This window comes from Mobula birostris, chromosome 17 (assembly GCF_030028105.1).
Source record: "Mobula birostris isolate sMobBir1 chromosome 17, sMobBir1.hap1, whole genome shotgun sequence".
NCBI classification, from domain to species: domain Eukaryota; kingdom Metazoa; phylum Chordata; class Chondrichthyes; order Myliobatiformes; family Myliobatidae; genus Mobula; species Mobula birostris.
The window spans coordinates 68976395-68991938 of NC_092386.1; the positions used below are offsets into that span (position 1 = coordinate 68976395).

The 15544-nt window shown below is 44.6% G+C and overlaps 1 protein-coding gene across 1 annotated transcript in view; it reads right to left on the minus strand.

The window, feature by feature from the left end:
* The window catches only part of noa1 (nitric oxide associated 1), a 33043-nt gene extending 17799 nt beyond the window's left edge, over positions 1-15244 (minus strand). The window contains exons 1-2 of the mRNA XM_072281882.1: positions 13965-15244; positions 2799-2963 (exon numbers count right to left, since the gene is read on the minus strand). Coding sequence (XP_072137983.1) covers positions 2799-2963; positions 13965-15123 — 1324 coding nt within the window. The 5' untranslated portion in view covers positions 15124-15244. The remainder of the gene's footprint in view (positions 1-2798; positions 2964-13964) is intronic.
* Between the last annotated feature and the right edge of the window lie 300 nt (positions 15245-15544).

Genomic DNA, 15544 nt, shown 5'->3' on the forward strand with positions numbered 1-15544 from the left:
GATATAGGAAGATTTTTCAGATGTATAAATAGCAGAAGGGACATGAGAGTGGCTGTTGGCCCACTAAAAAATGATGCTGGAGAGGTAGTATTGGGGCAAAGAAATGGACGAACTCAATAAGTATGTTATGTCAGTTTTCACTGTGGAATACACTAGCAGTATCCTGGAGATTCAGGTGTGTCTGGGGGCAGAAGTGACTGTAGTTACTTTTACTAAAGAGAAAGTGCTTGGGAAGCTGAAAGATCTGAAGGTAGATAAGTCACCTGGACCAGATGGACTATTTCCCAGGGATCTTCAAGAGTTAGATAAAGAGATTGTCGAGGCATTGGTATTAATCTTTCAATTCTGGAATGGTTCCGGAAGATTGGAAAATTACAAATGTCAATCTACTCTTTAAGAAGGGAGGGAGGCAAAAGACAGGAAATTATAGGCTAGTTAGCTTGACTTCAGTGGTTGGTAAAATTTTTGAAGTCCATTATTAAAGATGAAGTTTCAGGGCACTTGGACGCAAATGATAAAATAGGCCAAGGTCAGCATAGTTTCCTTAAGGGGGAATCTTGCTTGATACATCTGTTGGAATTCTTTGTGGAAATACAGGCAGAATAGACAAAGGAGAGTCAGCGGATGTTGTGTACTTGGATTTTCAGTAGGCCTTTGACAAGCCACCACTGATGAGACAGCCCATGGGATTACAGGAAAGATACTAGAACGGATAGAAGATTGGATGACTGGCGGGAGATAAAGAGTAGGGATAAAAGAGGCTTTTTCTGGCTGGCTCCTGGTGACTAGTGCTGTTCTGCAGGGTCAGTGTTGGGACTGCTCCTTTTTATGTTATGTGTCGATGATTTGGAAATTGATAGCTTTATGGCCAGGTTTGTGGGCAATATGAAGATAGGTGGAGGGGCAGGTATTGTTGAGGAAGCAGGGAGCCTGCAGAAGAACTCAGACAGATTGGAAGAATGAAGTGGCAGATGGAATATCGTGTAAGGAAGTGTATGGTCATGACTTTGGTCAAAGGAATAAAGGCATGGGCTATTTTCTAAACAGGGAGAGATTTCAAAAATCAATTGTCAAGGGAACTTGGAACTTCTCATACAGGATTCCCTAAAAGTTAACTTGCAGGTTGAGTTAAGGAAAGCAAATGCAATGTTAGCATATATTTTGGGAGGACTGCTATATAAAAGCAAGGATGTAATGCTGGGCCTTATAGTGCATTGACCAGACTGGACTTGGAGTATGGTGAGCAGATTTGAGCGCTTAGATAAAGGATGTGCTGACACCGGAGAGAGTCCAGAAGAGATTCATGAGAGTGATCCTGGGAATGAAAGGGTTAACAAGGGGAGCATTTTATGGCTCTGGGCCTGCACTCCCTGGACTTTAGCATGATGAGGGGGTTCTCACTGAAACTGATCAAATATTGAAAGGCATAGATAGACTAGAGATGGAGAGAATGTTTCCTACTGTGAAGGAGTCTTGGACCAGAGAGCACAGCCTCAGATAGGACATCCTTTTAGAACACGGATCAGGAGGACTTTCTTTAGCCAGAGGCTGGTGAATCTGTGGAATTTAATACCATAGACGGTTGTGGAGGTGAACTCATTGGGTATATTTAAAGTGCAGGTTAATAATATCGATTAGTAAGGGTATCAAAGGTTACAGCAAGAAGACCTGAGAATGCGGTTGAGAGGGATAATAAATCAGCCCTGACGATGAAGCAGACTCAATGGGTCAAATGGCCTAATGTCTTATGGTCCAAAGTTAAACTCATTTACACATATGTATTGGAACAATTTTGCACTGATACAACCTTAAAGGTAAACTTTGATTTATGACATGCTGTCAAATAGAATCATAATTTTGCCAGTGGTTTTCACTGAAAATTCCTTCGTCTGGATAGCACAATGGCAGAAAATTAACCGTGTTCCAAGTCAGAGCATGTGAAACAACTTTACTCCATAACTTTAATGTAGCTTTAAGATATCGTCAAAAGTGAAATACAACAGCAACATGCATGGCTTTGGTTAAATTTCAAAGATTCAAAGTACATTTATTATTAAAGTATCTATGCACTCTACAACCCTGAAATTTGTCTTCCCCACAGACAGTCATGAATCAAGGAAGTACCATGGAGCCAACCTGTTCAAAGAAAAACATTAAACATCAACCCCCTCCTCCCCACACACACAAAAATAAAGTTGCACAAACGGTAACAAAAAAATGAGCAAAAACAGAATATAAAACACAAAATCAAAAAGCATGCTTCAGTACAGTTCAGCTCAGTGTGCATTATTTACACACTGCCCTGATTCAAAAATCTCTTAAAAGTAGTGACAAAAAAGTGTGACCAGAACTAGAACACATCATAAAAACTGAGTTAACAGTTCAAATGTACAATCTGTGGCGATCAAATCTTGCTCCAGCACCATCTGGTGAAAGCATGAAGGGAGAAAAAGATCACTTGAACGCAAGGACATTGCCATGTGGGTGGGGGGAGGGAGAGGGGTTTTCTTTTTGAAAACTACTGATAATTTTGAAATGCACAATTAAAAGTTTTACATGCATTAAAATTCACATCATGGAAACCACATATTCATGGGGATAGTACTGTTTTAAAGAGAATAAATTCCAATGATCTTAAAGCCTATGGTCCTATTTTGCAATCAATTAGCAAATGATATAATCAAATGACTACCGGTTATGTAAGTCTATTGTAAAGTCATACTTCATAAGTCTTTACATGTATGAATAATAGCCCATAATCCTGTTACCTCAGATATCTGAATAACAAAAAATGTTACCAATCAAGTAGCCATGTTTCTTCAGTTGCTGAAGATTTTTCAACTCCTCTTCATCAAGGTCATCTTCAGTCTGTGACTTAGCAGCTTTCAGTCTCTGTAACCGTTGAAACATTCTATGTGGTGTGGGGTTTATAATTGGAAATTTGAGAAGGTTCAATGTAGTTCCTGTTAAAAATAAAATAAAGCAAATCTCAAAGTTCAAGAAAGCAACTTATACTGACTTCTCTGAAATGTTTTATACTGTTTCAAGTTGCAGCTGCTAACTGCAGCAATAGTTGGTTGTGCCAGCTACTGCACGTAAATCTCAACTTACATTTGCAGACCTTTACTAAGGCATTGAGCAATGTAGAGTAAATAATGAAGTGGACCAAGGAAAGCAGTAAAACAAATGAAATTAGGCAGGAAGGGCTGAAGAAATGCCACTGGAAAAAAAATTTTGTAGAACTTTTCAAAGTAATAAGTGAACTAGTAAACCAGATGAGCTAAAGCAATATCTTACAACAACGGGGATAAGTCACTGTTGACAGCTTTTTTCAAAGAAAAAGGAAGGGTACAATGACATATAGTTCAGGAGGGAAGAATATGCCAAAAAATAGGAACACAGGCCCCAGTTAATGGGCAAAAACTGATCTACTAAAAGGGTTGGAAGGTAAAGATAAATTATCCTTTTTCATATTGAGATTAATCTTCCACTAGTTTTTTCAAAAATGTTCGATACAGTACTTTAACAAAGCAAAAAGTATGTTCCCCCTCCAAGTCACTCACCATCCCAACTTAGAATCATATCGCCGTTCCTTCATTGTCGCTGGGTCAAAATCATGGAATTCCCTCCCTAACAGCACTGTGGGTGTTCAAGAAGGCAGCTCTTCACCACCTTAAGGGCAGCTAGGGATGGGCAATAAATGCTGGCTTAGCTGGTGATGCCCACATCCCGTAAATGAATAAATAAAAAAAAATTGAATATCCAACTGGTCATTGTTGCTAATATAGAAAAAAGACGTCATGAACAGATGCAGAAAACCATTAAGGATCCTAAAGGTAGAAGCTTAGAGGTCAAAGACCAAAAGAGCCCGCTGGCCTAGGTCTACAGGGTTGGAGGTCTGTGTGGTTTCAGAAGGCAAGACCCGAATGTCAAACCCACAACTAGCGAGTCCGGGGGTGAAATCCAAAGTTCGAGGCGTGATGTCTATAAGTCTGTGAATCCGAGGACATGGACTGGAGCACCTGAAGCAGCCTGTCCCGGGTTGGAGATCTGTCAGTGTGTACGTGTGGGTGGAGGGTTGGGAAAGGGGCTTGTTTTGCTGTTAATTACCTTATTTTGTTTTGTTGTTCTGCAGAACATTGTGGGCATGCTATGTAGATGCTGCCCGTAGAAAATCGTTAATGCAAACAAGTGTTCCCTGCTGTAAAGTAAGCTGTTAGATAGCAATGTTTAAGGATCACATACAAGGAACAGTCAAAGGAGACACAAGAGACTGCAGATGATTGAATCTGCAGCTCAATGACCTTTGTCTGATCAGGAAAAGTGAGGAGGTGAGAGAGAGGAGCTATAGGCAAGTAGCCACACTGGGGCCTCGAGAGACAGATAAGTGGGTAACAGAATCAGAATCCTTTATTATCACTGAGTATGTGGACACATACAGGGAATATGATGCCGGTTTCCCTGAGCTCTTGCTGTACAGAATCAAAAAGCAAACAAAAAGCAGACAGGAGAAAAAAGGGTGAGAGTCAGATACTAGAGAGTATCTGAATGGCTGTCCCCCTTAACAATAAGTACTCCTGTGTGAGTACTGTTGGGGGAACGACCTACCTGGGGGAAGCAACAGTAGCTGCGCCTCTGGCACAGAGTCTGGCCCTGTGGCTCAGAAGGGTAGGGAAAGGAAGACGATGGCAGCAGTGACGGGACTCTATAGTTAGGGGGTCAGACAGGCAATTCTGTGGACACAGGAAAGAAACACAGATGGCAGTTTGCTTCCCAGGTGCCAGGGTCTGGGATGTTTCTGATCGCATCCACGATATCCTGAAGTGGGAAGGTAAACAGCCAGATATTGTGGTGGTACATATTGGTACCAACGACATAGGTAGGAAAAGGGAGGAGGTCCTGAAAACAAACTTTAGGCAGTTACAAAAGAAGCTGAGAAGCAGGACCTCAAAGGTAGTAATCTCGGAATTGCTCCCTGTGCCACGCGACAGTGAGTATAGGAATAGACTGAGCAGGAGCCAGGGATTCAGATTTCTGGTTCACTGGGACTTCTTTTGGGGCAGACGTGACTTGTACAAAAAGGACGTGTTGCACTTAAACCTGAGGGGGGGCTAATATCCTGGCAGGGAGGTTTGCTAAGGCTATTGGGGAGAGTTTAAACTAGGACTGCTGAGGGGTGGGAACCGAACTGAAGAGATGGAGGAAGGGATGGTTGACTCACAAATAGAGAAAGCTTGTAGGCAGCGTGAGAAGGAGGATAGGCAGGTGATAGAGAAGGGATGCACTCAGATCAATGGTTTGAGATGTGTCTATTTAAATGCAAGAAGCATCACAAACAAAGCGGATGAGCTTAGAGCGTGGATTAGTACTTGGAGCTATGATGTTGTGGCCCTTAGAGACTTGGATGGCTCGGGCAGGAATGGCTACTTAGAGTGCCAGGCTTTAGATGTTTCAGAAAGGACAGGAAGGGAGACAAAAGAGGGTGGGGGCATGGCACTGTTGATCAGAGATAGTGTCACGGCTGCAAAAAAGGAGAAGTCATGGAGGGATTGTCAACTGAGTCTCTGTGGGTGGAAGTTAGAAACAGGAAGGGGTCAATAACTCTACTGGGTGTTCTTTATACACCATCCAATAGCAACAGGAACACCGAGGAACATATAGGGAGACAGATTCTGGAATGGTGCAGTAAAAACAGAAATATGAAGCTATCAGGCAGGAATTTGGAAGCATAAATTGGAAACAGATGTTCTCAGGGAACTGTACTGCAGAACTGTGGCAAATGTTCAGGGGATATTTGTGTGGCGTTCTGCATAGGCACGTTCTAATGAAACAGGGAAAGGATGATAGGGTACAGGAACCGTGGTGTACAAAGGTAGAAGAAAAGAAAAGCTTACCAAAGGTCAAAAAACTAGGTAATGATAGAAATCTAGAAGATTATAAGGCTAGCAGGAAGGAGCTCAAGAATGAAATTAGGAGAGCCAGAAAGGGCCACAAGGAGGCCTTGGTAAACAGGATTAAGGAAAACCCCAAGGCATTCTACAAGTGTGTGAAGAGCAAGAGGGTAAGGCATGGGAGAATAGGACCAATCAAGTGTGACAGTGGGAAGGTATGTATGGAACCAGAGGAGATAGCAGAGGTACTTAATGAATAAGTCCACACAGTAGGCTTATTCAGAAAGTTAGAAGGCATGGGATCCAGGGAAGTTTGGCCAGGTGGATTCAGAATTGGCTTGCCTGTGGAAGGCAGAGGGTGGTGGTGGAGGGAGTACATTCAGATTGGAGGATTGTGACTAGTGGTGTCCCACAAGGATCTGTTCTGGGACCACTACTTTTCGTGATTTTTATTAACAACCTGGATGTGGGGGTAGAAGGGTGGGTTGGCAAGTTTGCAGATAACACAAAGGTTGGTGGTGTTGTAGATAGTGTAGAGGATTGTTAAAGATTGCAGAGAAACATTGATAGGATGCAGAAATGGGCTGAGAAGTGGCAGATGGAGCTCAACCCAGAGAAGTCTAAGGTGGTACACTTTGGAAGGACAAACTCCAAGGCAGAGCACAAAGTAAATGGCAGGATAGTTGGTAGTGTGGAGGAGCAGAGGGATCTCGGGGTACATGTCCACAGATCCCTGAAAGTTGCCTCACAGATGGATAGGGTAGTTAAGAAAACTTATGGGGTATTAGCTTTCATAAGTCGAGGGATAGAGTTTAAGAGTCGCGATGTAATGATGCAGCTCTGTAAAACTCTGGTTAGGCCACACTTGGAGTACTGTGTCCAGTTCTGGTCACCTCACTATAGGAAGGATGTGGAAGCATTGGAAAGGGTACAGAGGAGATTTACCAGGATGCTGCCTGGTTTAGAAAGTATGCATTATGATCAGAGATTAAGGGAGCTAGGGCTTTACTCTTTAGAGAGGAGGAGGATGAGAGGAGGTATGATAGAGGTGTACAAGATAATAAGAGGAATAGATAGAGTGGATAGCCAGCGCCTCTTCCCCAGGGCACCACTGCTCAATACAAGAGGACATGGTGTTAAGGTAAGGGGTGGGAAGTTCAAGGGGGATATTAGAGGAAGGTTTTTTACTCAGAGAGTGGTTGGTGCGTGGAATGCACTGCCTGAGTCAGTGGTGGAGGCAGATACACTAGTGAAGTTTAAGAGACTACTAGACAGGTCTATGGAGGAATTTAAGGTGGGGGCTTATATGGGAGGCAGGGTTTGAGGGTCGGCACAACATTGTGGGCTGAAGGGCCTGTACTGTGCTGTACTATTCTATGTTCTATGTAATACTTTGCTTCAATATTCACTATGGAAATGGACCTAGGTGATTGTAGAAATGACTTACAGCAGAATGAAAAGCTTGAGCATGTAGATATTTAGAAAGAGGATGTGCTGGAACTTTTGGAAAGCATCAAGTTGGATAAGTCACTGGGACAGGATGAGATGCTGAGGCTCTGGCAATGATCTTTGCATCATCAATGGGGATGGGAGAGGTTCCAAAGGATTGGAGGGTTGCAGATGTTGTTTCCTTATTCAAGAAAGAGAGTAGAAATAGCTCAGGAAACTATAGACCAGTGAGTCTTACTTCAGTGGTTGGTAAGTTGATGGAGACGATCCTGAGAGGCAGGATTTATGAACATTTGGAGAAGCATAATATGATTAGGAACTGTCGGTATGGCTTTGTCAATGGCAGGTCGTGCCTTACGAGCCTGACTGAATTTTTTGAGGATGTGATTAAACACATTGATGAAGGTACAGCAATAGATGTAGTGTATATGGATTTCAGTAAGGCATTTGATAAGGTACCCCATGCAAGGCTTATTGAGAAAGTAAGGAGGCATGGGATCCAAGGGGACCTTGCTTTGTGGATCCAGAAATGGCTTGCACACAGAAGGCAAAGAGTGGTTGTAGACGGGTCATATTCTGCATGAAGGTCTGTGACTAGCGGTGTGCCTCAGGGATCTGTTCTGGGACCCCTTCTTTTCACGATTTTTATAAATGACCTGGATGAGGAAGTGGAGGGATGGGTTAGTAAGTTTGCTGATGACACAAAGGTTGGGGGTGTTGTGGATAGTGTGGAGGGCTGTCAGAAGTTACAGCGGGACATTGATCGGATGCAAAACTGGGCTGAGAAGTGGCAGGTGGAATACAACCCACATAAGTGTGAGGTGGTTCATTTTGGTAGGTCAAATATGATGGTAGAATATAGTATTAATGGTAAGAATCTTGGCAGTGTGGAGGATCAGAGGGATCTTGGGGTCTGAGTCCATAGGACACTCAAGGCTGCTGCACAGGTTGACTGTGTGGTTAAGAAGGCGTACGGTGCATTGGCGTTCACCAACCATGGGATTGAATTTAGCAGCTGAGAGGTAATGATACAGCCATATGGGACCCTGGTCAGACCCCACTTGGAGTACTGTGCTCAGTTCTGGTCGCCTCACTACAGGAAGGATGTGGAAACTATAGAAAGGATTCAGAGAAGATTTACAAGAATGTTGCCTGGATTGGGGAGCATATCTTATGCAAACAGGTTGAGTGAACTCTGCCTTTTCTCCTTGGAGCGATAGAGGATGAGAGGTGACCTGATAGAGGTGTATAAGATGATGAAAGGCATTGATCGTGTGGATAGTCAGAGGCTTTTTCTCAGGGCTGAAATGGCTAGCACGAAAGGGCAGTTTTAAGGTGCTTGGAAATAAATACAGAGGAGATGTCAGGGGTAAGTTTTTTTTTACGCAGAGAGTGGAATGGGCTGCTGGCGATGGTGGTGGAGGCAGATACAATAGGGTCTTTTAAGAGACTCCTGGATAGGTATATGGAGCTTAGAAAAATAGAGGGCTATGGGTAACCCAAGGTAATTTCTAAAGTAAGTGCATGTTCGGCACAGCATTGTGGGCCGAAGGGCCTATATAATATGCTGGTTTCACCAGGTACGGGAGGCGGCTGGACCAGGGAGGCAGTGGCAGACCGATGATGGAGGAGGACAAAGGCAAAACAATTTTTAAAAAAATTAATGGAGGATGCAGCAATATGGGAGGAGGGGAGGGTGAAGGTTGGAGGCAGTTGCTGGAGGGTAATAAGCAGGAACAAAAAGAGCCATCAGTGCTGGTATCTGAGGATACGTCTACACTACGCCGGATAATTTTGAAAACGCCGGTTTCGAGTAAAAACGATAGGCGTCCACACTAAGCATTTTTCAAAATATCTCCGTCCACATTAGATGGATATTTGGGCGAATTTCCTCCTACTGGGCATGCGCAGGAGACACAGAAAACAAGCGAAGAGAAACGATATACTTGGTGCGCGTTTGTCCAGTTACAGACTAGGAAAACTTAAAAGGAATTGCTCTTGGCTCTCACTCAGGAGGACTTAAAACTTAAAAAAAAATACTGGAGCCTACGGAGGCAACCGACAGGGAGTTCATGGACAGTATGACCCGGCTGACGACGAACATTGAAAAACTGACTAACTCTGTTGCATTAATAAAGCACCTTGTTAAATGTATAAAACATGTCTGCATCAGCGTTATCTTGTATTTCCATACAATGTTACATTAGGTTGTTACACATCTATTGTCAGAGAAGTACTTGCATAAATAGCTAAAGCACCTTCATACAAGCAAGGACAGAAAACAGGGCAAAGTGAGTACACTTATTTATTCGGTAAGCTATGGGTCAAAGTATTTGGTGAGTACATTTCTAAACCTTCTGGCTTCAGTCTCGTTGTCGTCTGTTCTGAAATTGTTAGGTTCTGCGAAGCGCAGAATCAAATATCGCTGTGATGATTGTATGCTCTAGTATCAATTCTTTGGTGACAATAAAGTAGTAAGAAGAATAATAAGAAGAAAACAATGAAATGCCGCGCTGTTGCCATCTGTTCCGGCATGTCATGACAGCGGTTTTAAAAAGCTTCGGTTACCCCGTACACACTGCAATGGATATTAGGCGTTTTCAGATTTATTCACTCTGGAGACCGTTTCTGAAAATCTCAGTTTTTGGAGGCTGAAAACGCCGTTTCAGTGTGGACGGAAGGTCAAAACTAAGAGAAAAAGCTTTGTTTTCAAAATTATCCGGCGCAGTGTGGACGTAGCCTCATTATGTAAACAAACCTTTAGAAAGAGATGAAAGCCAAATGGAACCAGAATCACACCCAGTGCTTACTGTGTTTGTCAATGTGGAGCGGAAAATGAGACTGTAAATCTGGCGGGGTCAAAGGATGTTGTGAATCATGAGGGTGGCGCACCACGGAAGGGGTGTAGAACAGGGGGCAGAGGAGTTCCGGGGTGGCGCAGGTGTAGACAAACCCAGCCCTGAGACACCAAGCAAGGTCATTTGATTCTAAACAATTGTTTTATTGATCATTCTTGAATGTTTGTCTAGTGTTTCTCCCTCCTTCTCCTCTCTTCTGTTTTTCCCAACCATGATTCCCCTCTTCTGGCCTGCTTCCCAATCTCAGTCCACAATAGAGACCCATATCAGAACCAGGTTTATCATCAATCACATATGTCACGAAATTTTTTTTTCACGGCAGCAGTAGAGTGCAATACATAAAACTACAACAGTACTGTGCAAAAGTCAGGCACCCTAACTAAGACTATGTGCCTAAGACTTGCACAGTACCATAGGTGAAGCAGTCTTAAGAGTTTTAGCCAGCTGATGTCCCTCATCAGGTGGCTAAAACAATGAGACTGCTTAAATAAACCAACAAACCCATAGACTTTCTCAGTATTCTGGATGAAAGGGGTTGTTTTGCCGTTGTTTTGTTGCTTGTTGTGTTTTGTTGTTCCTCTGAGCACTGTGGACATGCTATGTTGGGCGGGAACATGTGGAGACACTTGCAACACATCCTCAAACGTTGTTAATGCAAAAGACATGCTTCATTGTATGTTTCCATGTACCCAGGATAAATCTGAATCTCAGTGAATAATCTGAAATCTAGAAGTGCTGCTTGAGAATATATGAGACAATTATTACATTTTAAGAGGTATTTTTCCAGACAGGAGATAAGGCCCTAAAGTTGGAAAATGGAATTAGTATGGATGAACAAAGTGGTCAGAATAGACATGGTGGGCTAAGGGGTCCATTTCTGTGATGTGGATAACCTACTTCCAATTCATATGTTCTAATTCCCTCTTTCCAACAGGATTAACAGGGAATCCCAGAGTGGTTTCTCTGAGGTGCTGGGTGACATGAGTCCATTCAACAAGTTAAAGGGCACAGTTCAGGCATTGTGTCAATTATCTGTAAAACAAAGTTATCACCAAAAGAGAGGGCATTTCATCTGACCTTTTCTAATGCCCCAATCAGCAAGCAGTGTGCAGTGCACACCTGACTGAGAGTTCAGTGAATTGGCCAATACTTCCTGAGCAGTTGCTCACCTGCTGAAATTACTACATTTCTTTGCCTTCAGAATAATTTATTATTTCCAGCATTTGCATTTTTTTTCATTTTCTAATCTAGTCATATCCAAATTAACAGGGAGGAGGTATTAGGAGATTTTAAAGTGCATTAGGGTGGATAACTCCCCAAGGCCTGATGTGGTATATTCTTGGACTTTATGAGAAACTAGAGAAAAGATTGTGGAGGCGCTTGCAGTGTTTTTGCTTTCTCAGGCTGTAGGTAAGATTCTGAAGGACTGTAGCTAGTATCTAGTGTGGGTACCAGTGTTTGAAGAGGATAGCAAACGCAAGTTAAGAATCTAAGATTGTTGATGAATAAACTCTTTATGGGCTTCCAGCTAAGTATAGGTATCAATTATTACTGGCATTTTGATGACCAATTCTGCCATCTTCCATCAGGGATGATGCCTGGGCACGTCTAGTCCAGTGGTTGTTGTACCTCATAGTCCATCTCTCCTGAGTGGTTTGTCCTCATCCAATCATGTTTCTACTCTCCTAACTTGTTTACAATCAAATTCCAGTTCTTACTTAGAGTGAGACTTCCGTCTTTGTTAAAATTCTTTTCCTTCGTTTTATGTCAATGGCTTCCTTTACCAGGTGGTCCCAAAAGCCATTGGTATGGCACAGTAGTTTTGCGTTGTCAAAGTCAATCCTACGGCTATTGTGAAAGCAATGTTTTGCTACTGTTGATTTTTCTACCTGTACCCACCTGGAAGCCTGAGAAGAGTTCGTATGGAGAGCACTAGAACTTTTTTTAAGGTTGTTGGATCTGACATCAGTAGTAAGTTGCTTGAGGGCAGGATCTACCAACGTTTGGAGACACAGGGACTGATTTGCGACAGTCAGCACAGCTTTGAGCATGGGATGTTGTGTCTGACGAATTTCCCGGGGTTTTTTTTGAGGATGTGTGCAATCAGGTAGGGTAGTGCATGTTTAGCTAGGCCTTTTCCAAGCTCCATCATTGCACACTAGTCTTGGTGCTTAGGTTCCATTGCATCTAGGGACAGATGGCTGATTGGATTCCTCATTGGCACAATGACAGGGGGTGACGCTCAAAGGTTATTTCTCAGACTGGACGCCTGTATCTAGTAGTGTGCCACAGGGGTCAGTGCTAGGATCTTTGTTTTTTAAAAATAATTTATATAAATTATTTGTTAGTGAATGCGCAAGGTATAATTAGTAAATCCATGGATGATACTAAAGCAGGTAGGCACTGTAGAAGACTATGCAAAATTACATTGGTAAAGTATATGGTCCGAAAATTGGCAAAAGGCTTTCAATTCAGATAACTGTGAGAAATTGAATTTGGGAGATCAAACCAGGGTTGGACACGTACTGTGAATGATGGGGCTCGTGGAGTGCAGGTGCATAGTTTGATAACAGTTGTTCATCAGTCAGTGGTATTGAGTACAGGAGTTGGGAAGTTATGTTGATGAGGCTGCACCTGGGAGTGTTGTATACTAACAAAAACAACAGGAATTCTGCAGATGCTGGAAATTCAAGCAACACACATCAAAGTTGCTGGTGAACGCAGCAGGCCAGGCAGCATCTATAGGAAGAGGTACAGTCGATGTTTCATGCCGAGACCCTTCATCAGGACTTTGATCCGAGTGTTGTATACTGTTTTGATCACTCTGTAATAGAAAAGATGCTCGTAAACTAGAATGAGTATAGAAAAGATTTACCAGGATATTACCTGGTCTTGGGGGCCTGGGTTACAAAGTGAGTTTGTGTAGATTTTACTTTCAGGAGTTTAAGAGACTGAAAATTGTTCTGATAGAGGTATATTAAGATGATGAGATAGGGTAAAAGCAGTCTTTATTCTGGGGGGGGGGCTCATACAGAAAATGTGGTGCATATCTGAAATGAAATGCCAGATGGTTGAGGCAGGCACGTTAGCAATGTTTAAAAGCCATCTAGACAAGTACATGGAGGGCTATGACTAGATCACTGGTAACAATCAGCATGATCCTGGACTTATTTCCTGGCATAATTTACATATTACTATTTAATTATTTATGGTGCAACTGTAATGAAAACCAATTTCCCCCGAGATCAATAAAGTATGACTATGACTATGAACGAACTCAGTGAGTCAGGCATCATTTAGGTGCGTTGCGTATGTTGAGCATCTGCAGTCTCTTGTGTCAACATGGATGAGCTGGGCAGAATGGCCTGTTCCCCTTTTCTATGACTAAGAAAATAAATTAAATTGCAAATGCCAGAAATCTGAAATAAAAATAAAAACTGCTGAAAAATTGAGCAGGTTAAGCAGCCTCTGTAGGAAGAGGAACAGTCAACCTTCAGGTTGAAGACCCTTCAAAGTTCCAGTATTTTATGTCAACTCTCCCGTTGTTTTGTTCCATATCACTCCCTATTATTGTACATTATCAAACCTTTTAATCCTTTAATCATTTTTGCTCCTCACTATCTTTTCTTTAGAACTCATCTCCACATCCGCCCGACCGGGCTTCAGTAGTTGTTACACCGTGATTGGCCTGAAACGTTAACGATTTCAGATATTGCCTGGTCATTTTTAGCATGTTCCTCCTTTCATTGAAAGCTGCTCAACTTACCAGGCCAGTGGGACACTGTTGCTCTCTGGATGACATCGGAGGCTTTGGACTTGCAGTAATCCGAATGGAGAAGGGTGTTGAAGAGGGTGGATTTGCCCACGTTGGTGCCGCCGACTAGGTAGACGTCGCCCTGGAATTTCCAGGTGCTCTGCAAACGGGAAATTAAAGTCTCGATGCCATAGCCGGTCTTGGCGCTGATGAGGTGCACGTCTCCTTTGCTTTGAGGCTCGGTCCACAAACCAGCTTGGCTGCACAGCTGGAGCACCTGGCGCCGGAGTCTCTGCAAGTAGTGGGAGTTGTCGGCCGGAATCAGGTCGGTCTTATTGGCCAACACCAGCACACTACTGTGATCGCTCAACAGAGGCAACAGGTCGGCGATCAGCCTGCAGCCACTGCTCAGGTCAAGTAGGTCCAGCATGTAGAGCACCAGGGCTTTGTGCCGGCCCACCCTCCGCATCATGCGCCGGTACTCGTCGAGCGGCACCTGCACCTCCAGGGCTTTCTGGTGGTGGACGAGGAGGAAGCAGCGCTGGCACACGGCGCGTCGCAGCGCGGCCGCATCGGCCGCCACCAGCTGCTTGTACTTCTCGCTCGGTAAATAGCCGGCCAGCGAGGGGTCGGTGCAGTGCAGCACGGCGCCGCAGCCTGAGCACGGGCAGTCGCTGGGGTGCTGCAGAGGGTCAGCGGTGCCGTATAACCGGTGTTCCCCACGCGGGGCCGGGGCCGGGGCCGGGGCCGCGGCCGCCTCCGCTCCTGCTTGGTTCCGTTGCCGCCGCTTCTTCTTGAACGGGAGTTCGGGCGGCGGGAAGCTCGGATCGGTCACCACGGGCTCGGCGCTCCGCGCAGGCTTCCGAGCCTCTGCGCCCCTGGCCGGCTTCAGCGCCTCTAAGGCGAGCAGCTGGCGGCGCAGCGCCCCGAGTGAGGGGGCGACCTCAGGGCTTTCCGCCGGTGCCGCCTGAGCAACGAGCGCCCGCGCTTGGCTCAAAACCTCAACCTCCTCTTCCGTTTCGGCCGCGTACTCCGCAAACACCATCTCCTCCGGCTTCCCCAGCTCCACCGCCGTGTAACCGGACTTGCTGTCCGCCACCCGCCGCGAGCCTGACAGCGCTCGGGCCTGCGCGGCCCAGCGCAAAGCCCAACGGCCCAGCGAGCGCGCCATTCCCGCACCGGCACTCGCGTAGCGATCGCCGCCTAGGGGACGTGTGCGTAATTCCCTGTCCGTGGGCAACGGGCAGGCGGCCGCGGCAGGTCCATTCGCCTGTCGCGTTGAGCCGCCGCGGCGCAGTCAGTCAGGCTCGTGCGCTGCCTTGAGGTGGTGGTGTTGGCATGGGCAGGGCGCAGATTCCTGAAGCACTGTATATTTTAACGGTGTGCCAGTGCTGGAAGCAATGAAGTTTTGAAATGGCTGGTGAGTGGCCATTGATCACCCACTATGAAAGTCAAACATTCCTGACTTGCATCTTGTATTTACGAGCTGGGCCTTAGTGCCAAGAAGTGAGCCTTTTGCAGTAATGATATTTATTTGACTTGTCCTGGTGAGTTTCTAGTCCACGATGACTCCAAGAATACTGATGGCAATG